Source organism: Babylonia areolata, chromosome 6, assembly GCF_041734735.1.
Source record: "Babylonia areolata isolate BAREFJ2019XMU chromosome 6, ASM4173473v1, whole genome shotgun sequence".
In the NCBI taxonomy this organism is placed as follows: Eukaryota; Metazoa; Mollusca; class Gastropoda; order Neogastropoda; family Buccinidae; genus Babylonia; species Babylonia areolata.
This window is the reverse complement of record NC_134881.1, coordinates 37,928,362-37,943,234: the sequence shown is the minus strand read 5'-3', so window position 1 is coordinate 37,943,234 and position 14,873 is coordinate 37,928,362. Positions and strand designations below refer to the sequence as shown.

The 14,873-nt window shown below is 45.1% G+C and overlaps 1 protein-coding gene across 4 annotated transcripts in view; it reads left to right on the top strand.

Annotated features, from left to right (window-relative positions):
• The window catches only part of LOC143282991 (EF-hand calcium-binding domain-containing protein 6-like), an 81,434-nt gene that overhangs the window by 55,590 nt on the left and 10,971 nt on the right, over positions 1 to 14,873 (top strand). For all 4 annotated transcript variants that reach the window (XM_076588961.1, XM_076588959.1, XM_076588962.1 and 1 more), the window contains one exon: positions 14,085 to 14,155. In XM_076588961.1, the coding sequence (XP_076445076.1) occupies positions 14,085 to 14,155 (71 nt within the window). The remainder of the gene's footprint in view (positions 1 to 14,084; positions 14,156 to 14,873) is intronic.

Genomic DNA, 14,873 nt, shown 5'->3' with positions numbered 1-14,873 from the left:
AACTGTTCTAGTGCATAGATCTCGGAAAACTTCGACACAGATGCTGATGGACGGTGTGTGAATGTGAAAGTGTTTTTCGTTGTGTCAGAAGGTAGGTAGATTGTCCACAAATACTGTTTTTATTAATTACTATTGTTGAAGAAGGGAACAAAATATCAACACCACTCAAGAAGGTCAACAGATGTTCATTATCGTTCTGTGTCTGCTGCACGAGTTTTTCGTAGGCATATTTGCAGTACGACCTTACCGACTGTTGCTGAACTCCTCACGTGAGCGTGCTTAAACACATCTGTTATTTGCGGTGCACGTGCACTCAGTCAGTGAAACAAGCGTCATTGAACACAGGCGCCTGCAGACGTTAAATTTTGTTTTACATTCAAATTCATTGTTTACATTCAAAAAGGTATTAAACTAACAGAACTCATGAGTTTTACCAGCATTTTGAGCATTTTAATATGTTTTCCCCTGTGCCCTGTGAAAAACGGTCTCCCCCCTCAGCCCATCACGCTCATCAGTATGGAGAGCAGAAGAATTGAGACTGTAGTGGATGTTTTCTGACGCTCTGCAGCCCACCACCAAACTGATGACCTTGCACGATACAGGCCATCAAGGGCATCACAAACATCAAATAAGACTGACGGTCAGTCTACTCCACCACACTTACTGGACTCCAGGCACACTCAGATGGGCAACGTCATCGCCATCAATGGTCGGCATCAAGACACCAGAATGACTGTGGGCCTATTTAACACACAGTCCGTCAGCTCAAAGTCTAAGCGGATACAGATTGTCGACTTCATCAAGGATGAGAATATGGATGATTTTATTTTTAACAGAGACGTGGCTGAAAGCTAGTGGCGATGAAGGCAAATATGCTGACTTAGTTCCGCCAGGCTACAAGCTGAGGACCTTCTCTCGTGCAACACGGGGTGGGGGACTTGCTGTCCTCTACCGCGACCATCTCCCCGTCACCATCACCTCCACCTTCCCCTTCACTCTCACTTCCTGTGAACTGATTCAGTTCACACTGACAGCACCCCAACACATCCACTTCTTCTGTCTGTACATACCGCCGCCAAGCAAACAGAACAAACTACTGAACTCTACATTTCTGACAGAGCTGCCAGACCTGCTCGACTACTGCAACCTCCTGCGTGGGAAGTCAGTGGTGGTCGGCGACTTCAATGTGCACTATGACGTGCCCGCCGATCCACTTACCTCCAAGGTGCTGGACATTCTGTCGAGGTTCGACTTCACACAGGGTGTGCAGGAGGCTACCAACTACAGAAGCGGCCACATCCTCGACTGGGTCCTGCACCGAGAGGCTGATCAACTCATTCATTCTTGCCGGGTCAACCACATGGTCTCCTCTGACCATGCCGCTGTTCTCTGCAGACTTAAAGTGTCCCACCCCAAGAGGCAGCCTGTCAGCGACATCCTGCGTGACGCCAAGAAAGAGCGCCGTCGTGCTGAGAGGAAGTGGCGCAAGAGTGGTCTGACAGTGGACAGTCAGATCTTTTTAATAGCAAAACAGTCAGTCACTGATATTGTTCAGAATCCCAAAGAAGAGTACTGGAGCTCAAAGATCAAAGCCAGTACATCTGTCAAAAACTTATTCTTAACCAGTGACCGTCTCCTTGGCAGGAGCAGAGACTTATCCTGCCAACTGACATTCCTCCTAATGACCTCTCTGATGCTTTCGCTGAGTTTTTCACTACCAAGATAAAGACAATTAGAGATGAGCTCGAAACATTTAGCCAGTCTGTACCCGATCCTCCCTTTGCTGACAAACCCCACTCTTCTTCATCTTTCAACAGTTTTCGTCCTGTCACAGAGGAAGAAGTTAGCAGCAAGTCATTATAAAATCTAGCCCCAAAACATGTGCACTTGACTCAATCCCCACATCCCTTTTGGTTGAATGTGTTGATGTGCTTCTCCCAGCCTTGACCTCTATCATCAACAACTCTCTTCAGTCAGGTACTTTCCCAGATCTGTATAAAAAATCCCTTGTAACACCACTGCTCAAGAAGCCGACTCTCAAAGTAAACACCCTCAAAAACTATTGTCCTGTCAGCAATCTCTCTTTTCTTTCCAAGGTCACAGAAAAGATTGTCCTCCTCCAGCTCTCTGAATATCTGCATCACAACAACCTGTTTCCTGTCTCACAGTCTGCCTACCGCCCTTCCCATAGCACTGAAACAGCTCTACTCAAAGTTATGAACGACTTTCTGCTGTTTGTAGATACTGGTAAACTTTCTGTCCTCACCCTCTTAGATCTCTCAGCGGCATTCGATACAATCGATCACAACATCCTCGTTAATCGTCTTTCTCATTCATTTGGCATCTCTGACACAACACTGAAATGGTTTTCATCTTACCTGTCCAATAGAACCCAGACTGTCGTTACTAACAAACACCTTTCTCAACCTTCTCTTCTGGAATTCGGAGTCCCCCAGGGATCAGTTTTGGGACCTGTGCTCTTCATTTTGTACACAAAGCCACTTGGTACTATCACAGCTCAGCACAACGTCCAAAGTCAATCTTTTGCCGATGACACACAATTATATGACTCATGTACACCTGACCAGATCAATAACACCATTAACAACATTCAAGAATGCATCACTGACATCAAGCATTGGATGACAGCAAATAAACTAAAACAAAATGATGACAAGACTGAAGTCCTCCTGATTAACTCACAGAACAAACCATTACCTGACTCTGCTCCCTCCTCAATGTCTGTTGGTAACACAAACATTCAGTTCTCATCTGCTGCAAGAAACCTAGGGGTAACTTTTTCTGACACTCTGTCCATGGAAAAACACGTGTCCAACATCTGTCGCTCTGCTTACCATGAACTCAGGCAAATCAGTAGCATTCGCCATCTTCTCACTTGTGATGCAACCAAAACTCTCGCCTGTTCTCTCGTTCTGTCTAAATTTGATTACTGTAACTCCTTACTCTCTGCCATTCCTCAATACCTCCTAGACAAACTTCAAAAGGTTCAAAATTCAGCAGCACGACTGATCTTCAGAGTCAGAAAACACGAACACGTACAGCCACTCCTTCAACAACTTCACTGGCTCCCAATCTCTGCAAGAATACAACATAAAATATCCACTCTTTGCTTCACCTCTCTCACTGACCCCTACTTTCCTGTCTATCTTTCTGATCTCCTGCATGTCTATATCCCTGCCAGACAACTCCGCTCTTCTTCATACAATAGAACCTTTACTGTTCCTCGAATCAAAACAAAGACTTATGGCAAGCGATCTTTTTCTCACTTGGCGAAAAAACTGTTTGGAACCAGCTTCCACTCATAACTCGTTACTCTGAAACCCCCTCACAGTTTAAAACTGCCCTGAAGACACACCTGTTCAGACAGTCGTACAATGTTGGATGAAATTGAAATGAAATAGAGGTGTGTGGTTGTGTTGTGTGTGGTGGGTGGAGGGGGGCTTGGGGGGGAGGGAGGAGGCGGGGGGGGGGGGACGAGGGAGGAGAGGTGGTGGCGGGTGTTTGCACGCCCACACGCGCGAGCTTGTGTCTGTGTTGCGTGTGTGCGAGTGGGTGAGTTGGTACGTATGTGTGTGCGTGCGTGCGTGCGTGATTGTGTGTGTGTGTGTTGTTTTTTTCTAATGTATAAATATGTATGTGAGAGATTTTTAACATGAACTGTTTTATGAAGAATTGTTGTAATTTGTTTATTCAGTTGTTCATCTGTTGTGCTTTTGTTGTTGCTGATGAGTTGTGTGTGTGTGTGTGTGTGTGTGTGTGCTAGTGTATGTGGGCGGGATGGAGGTGTGAGTGTTTTTACAATACGTACATTTTTACATTTTCAGGTTTAATTTCATAAATGTAATAATGTACATACGTTTTTACAAGAAATGTTTGATGAATATTGCTTTATCATGTGATGTTGTAGCCTGTGTGTTTTCAATTGTTTGTCATTCGTGTGTGTGTGTGTGTGTGTGTGTGTGTGAACATTTGCTTCATCTTTCTAGTTTTGATCTCTGTGTGTAATGTGGGGTGTTTCTTCAGGGAAATGCTTAGCAGGAACTTTTATGTTATTTTATTTTATTTATTTATTTATTTATTTTATTTATTCATTTTTATTTTATTTTATTTTTTTATATGTAATGTCGTAGTAGTTTGCATTATTTGATTGTTGATCTGTGTAATTGACTGATAATTTGTCATCATGTTATTGTTTAATTATTGAATTATTAGTGAATTACAGAGAGGGCCCAAAATATTACAGAAGGACCTGTAGTTTTCCGCAAAATACAATCTGCTACGCAACAATACCCAGGTGCACCCTTCCACCAGCTAAGAGGAGACAACCTGACTAAAATCCCCAATCCCACGGCTTTCATACAGTACCAAAGGAATGAATGGCTGTTGGGTTAAACAGTCACTAACTGTATGCAGTCTGGCCTTAGGGCGACACCAGGCTGACGGACTCCACACAGATGGTCATCCATTGCCCTTCCCTGATAAGAGGCTCTGTCAGGGCGACCGAATATTTTCCCTTACCACATAGAACACCCTTCTATGGATACTAACAACACTGTGTCTCGCGTGCACCTCGGGGATCAGCTGCATAGCACGGGACATAAATTCAGATCCCAAAACCACAAAACAGGCGTGGCAAAAGAGGTGGGAAAAGATTGTGCTTAGGTACCAGAATGACAAAAGCAGAGCGGCTGTCAAAGAAATTATTTAGAATCGGCAGTTGGAATTGTTCCAGCGCGAGAATGAGGATCTCAACAATTAAGAAATTGGCATATGATTTGATGCTGACATTTTCTCCAAGAGACCAGGACAAGTGCAGACAGACCAATACAGTTTGATAATTTCACAGTCTTTCAAAGGAATGAAGGAAGAGGAGTAGCAATCATACTGAACAAAAACCTAAAAAAACAAAGTTTCCACCATAAATCTAGAGAAATGGTGCAGCAACTCATGTGAACTAGTGGGTGTGCGTCTTGAAAAACCTGACGGAATTCACAAAAGCATTGTGCTCATCAATGCCTATGTTCACCCAGGAACCTACACAACAAAAGAGAATTGGGCCTTTTTAGAGGAAATAGAGAATGAATTTGGAGACTCAGTCATTATCTGTGGAGACCTTAATGCAAGATCGAAGTTATGGGACCAGCGGAACACCAACCTACAAGGACTCGCACTTGAAGGAATGATAGGGGAAATTCTTCTTAGCCCATTAGCAATCACATCCCCAGCTCGCTTTGGAACAAGACAAGGGGACAATAACAGTGTGATCAACATCACTCTAACATCTCCAGAATTCAGAGCAGAAATGAATGCAGAGACGCTTCCACACCAAGACAGTGACCACCTCCGGTAGTTTTCAGTCTACAGAAACTGTCAGATAAACCCTGTATGAAACCGCGTGATCCATTTCAGTATGAAACCAAAGAGACAACCATCATCGAAAAATTAAGACGCAGAAGAAACAAAAGAAAGGCACCGAACCAGATGCAAACTATTCAGCCCCCATGGTGGAATACCGACACAGAGAGAGCCTGGATAGAAAAACATGCGGCTGTCAAACTTTGGCAAAAAGAAAGAACAAAACCTTCTCCAGACAAAGATATTGAAACAAAAATGAAAGAAAAAACTAAACAGTTTGAAATCATTGCTCAAGAGGCCAAAAATGACATGTGGAAACAGTTTTGCGAGGCACTCAGTTATGATACAACATTGACAGAGTTCTGGCAATTTTATCGTCGCATGGTAGGGAAAACGTGCACAACAACAACCCCAGACATGTTAGACACTGACGGAACCAAGCTTAAGACAAACGAAGAAAAAGGATCCGCCCTGCTCAAACGTTTCATACAACAGAGCGATCAAAGAAACTTAGATGAGAAAAAGAAATATGTTGAGGAGTTAAACCAAACCCTTATGCAGACTGGACCCGATGATGACTTGACAGTAGATGATCTAAACGAAGCAATAGCTAAATGCAAGAAAGAATCGGCTCCTGGCCCAAAGTTCGCTACTCAGACATCAAGGAGCTATCGGAAGAAGACAGAAGCAAACTTTTCAATCTGTATCAAAACAGTTTCCACAATGGACATGTGCCGGAGGACTGGACACACAGCTTCTTAAAACCCATACCAAAACCAGGAAAGGACCATCGTCAGGTAAGCAACTACCGGATCCTAACCATGCAAAACATTGCTGGAAAGCTCATAGAACTCATGATAGCCAGGAAACTTGCAAGGGATCTTGAACACAGGCACATTCTCCCTTCAAATCAAGGTGGCTACAGAACAGGCAAGTCCACATGGGAAAATGCAGCTGCTTTTGCATATGAGGTGTATGAAGGATTTTAAAGAAAAAAAGAAACACTAGCATTAGCAATCGACCTTGAAGATGCCTACAATAAAGTCCAGTTTGCGCACCTCTTGGAGCTGCTACTAAGGTATGGAGTAAGTTTGACACTGACAAGATGGATAGCAGCAGCGCTTCAGGAAAGAACCATCGTCTTACGCCTCGGAGATTGGATGTCTGCACCTTCTAAACTATCCATGGGACTGCCACAAGTGTCTCTACTCTCTCCTGTCCTCTACAATGTCTACATGAAGGGCCTTGCAGACTTAAAACAACAATGGAATAGTTCGGGTGCTTACTCTTGCGGATGATGGCCTGGCCTTCAAAACTTCGAAAGATGCTTAGGAAAGAACTAAAGCCGTCCAGAAACAACTAAACAATATTGCTCAATGGTGCAAAGACACAAGATCTTCTATCAATCCAGCAAAAGCCCAAAAGTTGCTGTGCACCCTCAACAACAGAACCGCGAGCAAATCACCACCACCTGTGTCGTTCGACGGGATTCAGATCGAGAAAACTGAATGCCTACGCTACCTAGGAATACACTTCGACAGGATGCTGACCTTCAGAAAACATACGGAAAATACTGTTCTCAAATGCAAAAAGGGCCTTTCAGTCTTAAAAGCAATGGCAACCAAAGGTATTGAACAACTCCACCTCTTCCTGCGATACCAATCACTCGTCCTCAGTGTGATTGACTACGGACTTGGGCTAACAACACCATCTCAAAGCAACCTCCTAAAATTAGAAAGAGTTCAAAATGAAGCTATGAGGCTGATCCTTGGAACAACAAAAGACACGCCCACGAAAACCATGTGCAGGCCAGAAACAAGTTAGAACAGGTTAACTCACTCAGTACGGCCAGTCCTCTCTTCTCCTCTACACAGACCCCTCGGATGTCCAGTGGGTGTCTGAATGACCCAACCTTTAGCTTCCGTCGTCAGAATTGTGGTATTCTTTGTCAACATTCACGTCTTAAGTATAAGAGCCTTCCGCTTGCAATATTTTGATGATGGTAATTGGGGTGAAACGCTGTTAACGTCGTCTCTTTCGCCGTTCGTATGGAGAGAGTTAAGACCTGCTTCAAAGCATCAGAAAACCCTCAAAACCCACTGCATGACGCAGTCAAAGAACCAAAAGGCAGCCGTCTAGGACGAGGAAGATCATGGATGGGGCAAGCAGAAGACACAATTCAGCTAGTATGCCGACTACAAGACCTGAAAGAAACAAAAGAATGGGAGAAAAACCCCGAAAACCTCAACCATCTGTTCAACACAGCCATTTCACCCACTCTAGGAAGACATTGTCAGGAATGGCCAGAGGGCAAAACTGATGTGGAAGTGAAGCTACTCATAGAAGAAAACAGTAAAGAAGAGGACATAATCGTATACACAGATGGCTCAGTCACTAAAGACCAATCCGGTTGGGGATTCACTGAAAAAAACAAAATGAAAAAACAATTAGGGAAGAGAATGCTGCCTACAAAGTCACAACCTCCAGCCTAACGATGGAAGTTGAAGCTGTGACACATGCCAAAGTTGTCACAGGCAGCAGAGAACTTGTCAACACTGTGTTGCATGTCAGCTTCAGACGCAGCATTGAGAGCACAGTCATCAGCAAACAGGAAGTCGTTGACAGTGTCTGTCCTCACCTTGGTTTTTGCTTGAAGCCTCCTGAGGTTGAAGAGTGAGCCATCTGTGCGGTACCTGATGCCAATGCCGTCAGCGTCTCTGAAGGCATCTGTCAGCATGGCTGAAAACATGAGACTGAACAGGGTGGGGGCAAGAACACACCCTTGCTTGACTCCGTTGGAGACAGGGAATGGTTCTGAAGTCTCTCCGTTGTCTTGGACACGGGCCAGCATCCCATCGTGTAGTTGCCGTATGATGGTGATGAACTTTCTGGGACATCCGTACTTCGCCATGATTCTCCAAAGGCCATCTCTGCTAACAGTATCGAAGGCCTTGGTCAGATCGACATAGGTGGAGTAAAAGTCGGCGTTCTGTTCCTGACACTTCTCCTGGAGCTGCCAGGCAGCAAACACCATGTCGATAGTCCTGCGTTCTTTCTGGAAGCCACACTGGCTCTCTGGAAGGAGACCTTGCTCAAGATGTGCTATGAGACGGTTGAGTAGCACTCTGGCCAGAGTCTTGCCTGCGACGGACAGCAGGGATATTCCACGATGGTTGTCACAGGCCTGACGATTTCCTTTGCGCTTGTACAGGTGTATGATGGAAGCGTCTTTGAAGTCCTGTGGAACTGCCTCATGCTGTCAGATGAGCTGGAACAGCTGATGAAGCTTCTCAGTCAGCACCATACCACCTTCTTTGTAGACCTCAGCTGGAATGGAGTCTGAGACAGGGGCTTTGCCATTGGATAGCAGACGGATAGCTTTCTGGGTCTCCTCCAAAGTTGGAATGGCATCCAATGACTCACTGACTCACCTGGGGGAGTCGGTCGATGGCTTCATCATTGATGGTGGAAGGGCGGTTCAGTATGCTGTCAAAGTGTTCAGCCCATCTCTCAAGGATCCCGTCCTTGTCAGTGATCAGGGTAGAACCATCAGCACTGAGGAGTGGAGCAGATCCGGAGGTGGTGGGACCGTAGACTTCTTTCAGCCCGTTACAGAAGTTCTTCATGTCGTTCCTGTCTGCAAAGCCCTGGATCTCATCAGCTTTGTTGTTCAACCAGGAATCCTGCATCTGCCACAGCTTCAGCTGGATGGTGCTGCGTGCGCTCTTCAGTATGTCTTTCTTTGACTGTGACTTGGGATCTTCAATGTGGGCTCTGTAGGCTTGGCGTTTGTCTTCTAGCAGCTGCTTGATCTCGGTGCAGTTCTCATCAAACCAGTCTTTGTGCTTCCTGGCAGAAGGCCCCAGGCACTCCATGGCAGTGTTGTACACCGTCTCATGCAGTGCGCCCCATGCTGCCTCCACATTCTGGTTCTCCAGCACGGTGGACTCAAGGCGTTCCTCCAGGGTGTCAGCAAAGCTCTGCTTGATGTTGCCTAGCTCCAGCTTGTTGACATTCAGGCGTTTGGGTGCTTTCATGCCCTGAGGCTGTCTCTTGGGCTGGATGTGGAGGTTGAGCTTGGAGATAAGGCGGTGGTCTGTCCAGCACTCGGCGCCACACATGGCCCTCGTGACTCGTACGTCCTGCCTGTCCCTCTTCCTGACAATGACAAAGTCAGTGAGATGCCAATGCCCAGAGCGAGGATGCATCCATGACGTCCTGTTACGGGTAGGGAGGCAGAAGACGGTGTTTGTGATAAGGTCGTGCTTGGCACATGTCTGGAGAAGTAGTTGGCCATTGCTGTTACAGTTACCAACCCATTGCTTCCCAATCACGCCTTCCCAGGAGGTGCTGTCACAGCCAACTCTCACGTTAAAGTCACCAAGAATGATGAGCTTGTCTGCGTTGGGAACAGTGGTGATGACAGCGTTCAGGTCCTTGTAGAACTTGTCCTTGATCTCATTCGGGTTGGTCATGGTGGGCGCATAGCTGACAATGGTGGTAAACTTCTTCCCGTTGCATGAAGGGAGTTTCATCGTCATCAGGCGATCGTTCACTCCTTTCGGGGGGCCAGCCAGCTTGCCAACGAGGGTTGTCTTCACTGCAAAGCCAACTCCAGCCCCACGTCTCTCCTCAGGTCCGCGACCACTCCAAAAGAAGGTGTAGCCTGCGCCTCGCTCACAGAGTTCGCCTTCTTCTGCCAGTCTGGTCTCACTTAAGGCAGCAATGCCAATGTTGTACTTGGCTAGTTCACTCGCAATGAATGCTGTGCGTCTCTGTGGTCTGGCTGAGTCACCTCTGTCCAGAAGCGTACGCAAGTTCCATGTGGCAATGATCAATGGGGTGCTCCTTGTTTTCTTCTTTCTTTCCTTTGTGTCAACCACTTGAGTAGGGTTCCCGTCAGCCGCGGTATGCTGACTAGGGTGGTGTGGAGCAGGCAGTGTTTAGGGCACCTTTTCTAGCCCCTTCCTCATGCCATGGAGGTGAGCAGTGCTGTCCTGAAGAGGGCTGCTCAGTCACTCAGGGGGCTGCCGATCTCAACTGCGCACCATCGACCTCACTCTCTTGTCCGAGACCCTCTGTATCCAGTGGCAAGACGAGGTCAAGACGACTGGAGATGGAAACGGATGCAGTGGATGACCAGGATGTCCTATGTGCCTCATCCTACCCTCAGCACTCCACAGTGCACTGCTGCAACTGCCTTCCTCTCCGTTGAACCATGAAGGTTTTTTCCGCAGAGTCCACCGGATCCACAAGTGAATAATAAAGCACATGTATACATATTACATGGAAAGACTACCACTTGGAAATGCATATGTGTGAAGACCAAACACTGACATCAAATGACATTTCTAATACATTTAAATAGTGCAGTTAAAGTGATTGAAGCTATGCTGATTTAGTGAAAGTACACTGACAGTATAGATTAGGTAAAGCTTATACTGTGTCAGAGTGACTCAAATGAATCAGTTTATCATGTAGCACTATACTGGAGTAAGCCGTATAGGAGAGAGCATGATAACTAAATTACAATTAGACCTATACATTATCAGGTGGTTTTAACCAATAACTGATATTAATCCAACACTATCTTGTAATCATGACAGAACACTACACACATTTTAGAGTACTGAGAATCAGTGAAACACTAACCTTCATCAGTGACAGCAAATGAGAAAGAACGCTCATATGCACTCACTAGAATATTCTCGGACAAACTTCTTCTTCTTCTTCTTCTTCGTTCGTGGGCTGCAACTCCCACGTTCACTCGTATGTACACGAGTGGGCTTTTATGTGTACGACCGTTTTCACCTCGCCTTGTAGGCAGCCATACTCCGCTTTCGGGGGCGTGCATGCTGGGTATGTTCTTGTTTCCATAACCCACCGAACGCTGACATGGATTACAGGATCTTTAACGTGTGTATTTGATCTTCTGCTTGCGTCTACACACGAAGGGGGTTCAGGCACTAGCAGGTCTGCACATATGTTGACCTGGGAGATTGTAAAACTCTCCACCCTTTACCCACCAGGCGCCGTCACCGTGATTCGAACCCCGGACCCTTAGATTGAAAGTCCAACGCTTTAACCACTCGGCTATTGCGCCCGTCAAGGACAAACTATCTGTGTCCCGAGAGGTCACTGACTATGACGTTAAGAAGAATCAAATGGAATACTGCTCCAAGCATATGACGACATGGTGATTATTTAGATCAGTCATAGCTAAGCTGTGACTACATGTCAAAGCAATAACTGAACAAATCAATAACTGAACAAATCAATAACTGAACATACTCATATGAACACAAGTACTGTGTCGAACAATACAATTTACGAATCAACACATTCTACACACTAGTACTTACGGCGATACGTAGCAAGATGTCTGCTGTTGTAGGAACACACGACACACACTCACTCTGCTTGCGACGCAGCAAAAGAGAGAGAGAGAGAGCAGCTCTGGTCAGATGACTGACCAGGTTTGAAATGACCACTCATCACTCACTGTGCCAATTTATGCAAGTTAATCGGACCGCAAAGACAGTCACGTGTGCTGCGAGCAGATCGTCACTAATCAGGCCAAATCTGACAACTGTGTTTCTTACAAGGTGTTCAGTGATAGATTGCTAAATGATTCCTGAACCGTCAGATAAGTTGCAAAAGAAAGAGCTCAACGCCTACTTTCTAATGAGTATAAAATGAAGTGTTGATTATTTACGCTATATTTATAATCTTAATTTAAATCACCTGAATAGGGTCAGTTTTAACGAGCTCGTCGCTGAAAATTACAGACTGCGTTAAATCAGTTTAACGTAGGCAAACACAAATGGAATAGACTGAAAGACGATTCTGCCAGTGTATAATACTTGTAGTTTACTGATCTGACAAAAGATATATCAATTAAATACGGCAGAGCAGAAACACAGATTCCAGGTCAGCCAATAGCGTACCGCGACGTGACACTGGTCGAGCCGCGAATAGGTTGTCTGGCGAGGACAGAATGACGTAAGCTTTACGTTCAAACCAGAAATGGCGTAACACATCTGCCCGGGCTGTTGAAGTCCGGTGGGTTAGTTGCGAAAACGTCGTCTGATGTAGCTCGTGTGTGAGCAGTTTTGGAGCAAGCATAACGCTTGGTCACATATATATCTTTGTATATATGTGTGTGGGGTTGGGGGTGGGGGATATGGGCGTATGTGTGTGTGCTTGTACAAGTAAGTGTTCATCTCTGTGTGTGTGTGTGTATGTGTGTGTGTGTGCCGTGGAAGCTGCGATACGTAGCCTAGAAATGAGTGTGTGGAGGAGGGGGGTAGAGGAGGTGCAGGGTAATGTGTGTGTGGGGTGTGTGTGTGTGTGTGTGTGTGTGTGGCTCATGTACGTTTATGTGTATTTGACTGTGCTTGTATATCTGTGAAACTGCATGTTTGGTGCATATCTGTTATGCATATGTGGGTGTATGTGTGAATGTGTCTCCATGTTTTACATTTATTTGCTTATTTATCATCATTGTTGTCTTTATTATTATTATTATTATTACTACTACTACTACTACTACCTTTTTATATTATATTTATTTATTTATTTATTTATGTACGCTTATTGTCGACTTTATCAAGTTTTTGCGCCTTATGCATATTAGTTGTGGTAGTAGTTGTTGGTTGTTGTGGTTTTTTTTAATGTATTTATCTATTATTTATTCACCCCTTTTTTTTTCTCAAGGCCTGACTAAGCGCGTTGGGTTACGCTGCTGGTCAGGCATCTGCTTGGCAGATGTGGTGTAGCGTATATGGATTTGTCCGAACGCAGTGACGCCTCCTTGAGCTACTGAAACTGAAACTGATCTGTGTTCGTGTGTGTATTGTGCCTGTAGGTGCGTGTATGTGTGTGTGTCACTGAGTGAGTGCGTGAGTAATGTGTCTGGGTATGCGGCTTGTGTTTGTTGGTGCACGCGTGCGCGCGCGCGCGCGCGTGTGTGTGTATGTGTGTATGTGTGCACGTTGTGTGTTTTATGTGTATGTATGTATATATGTATGTATGTATGTATGTACCTACGTATATATGCATGCGCATACGTGCTTGTGTTCTTTCAATTTCAGTTGTCTACTTTTTTTATTATCATTATTTCGTTTTTATCTTTTTCCTTTTTATTAAAAAAAAAATGTTTTATGTGTATATGCATGCGCATACGTGCTTGTGTTCTTTCAATTGTCTTCTCTTTTTTTTTTTCTTCTTCTTTTTTTATCATTATTTCGTTTTTATCTTTTTCCTTTTTATTATTATTTTTTTCTTTTTTTTCCTTTTTCTTTTTTTTATACCTGTTGCATTTCTTGATTTAATCAACTGACATGACTTATTTTAATTGTTCTCTCTTACCTATGTTTCAAATTATATGCATATGTTTGTGTTGGGATGTTTGAGTGAATGTTTTTAGTGCTATTGTAAAGTGCATAGAGCTTCAAGAATATGCGCTATAGCAAGAAGTCTTAATAAATACAAATAAAATGTTTTATTCTGTTTTGTTCAATACCGGGTTTGGTATGAAGCTGAATTCTGGTGATTTTTAGTGCGTGCGTGCATGCGTGTGTGTGTGTGTGTGTGTGTGTTAAGCAGATGTGGTGTAGCGTATATGGATCAGTCCGCACGCTTCGACACCCTGAGACTGCAAGCAGTGCAGCTGAACCGGTGTCGTGTTGTGTTGTTTTGTGTTGCAGCGATTCAAGGAGCTGGACCGGAAGTCCCATAAACGCTTCAGCCAGTGGCAGTTTGGATCCCTGCTGAAATTGTGAGTGCTGTGTTGTGGCTTCGGACAGCCTGGAAGAGAGCAGAACGGAACCAGTTTGTGGTGACAGAAGAATGGATAGTGCCAGATGTGGGCAGTGCTGGTGTTAGTGTTGTCTTGGTCACGGTGGTGATGGTGGCGGTGGGATTTTCGCCGTGCGCTGGTGCAGATGCTGTTGTGGGTGGCAGTGTGGGAATTCAGTGGGAGTGGTGCGCCATCGTGGATTCTCTTCATCATCAGTTTCTTCTTCTTCTTCTTCTTCCTTGTCATCATCATCGTTGTCATTTTCCTTTTTTCTTATTTCTGTTGCTCCTTCTCCCCCCCATTCCTATTCCTGTCACTCATCTTCGTTTTTCTTCTCACTTCCCCTCATGATCTGTTTCCTTCTTTCCCCTCCCCGCCCCTCCTCGCCTAGTCGTCCTCCACCTAACACTTGTGCCACTTCCTTCCCCTAATTCTTCCTCATCCTTTCCTTCTCCTTTTCTCCTACTTCTTCCTCCTCCTTTCTACTTCCTCTTCTCCTACTACTTCCTCCTCCTTTCTACTTCCTCCTCCCCTGCGTCTTCTTACTCCTGTCCTACTCCTCCCCTTTCCTCTTGTTCCCCTCCACGCTGTCCACTTCTCCTTGCAGTTGAGGTGTTCTGACCCATGAGGTCTGGGTCATGCAGGCTGTACACAGCATGTCCTCACCTCACCTGTGTGTGTGTGTGTGTGTGTGTGT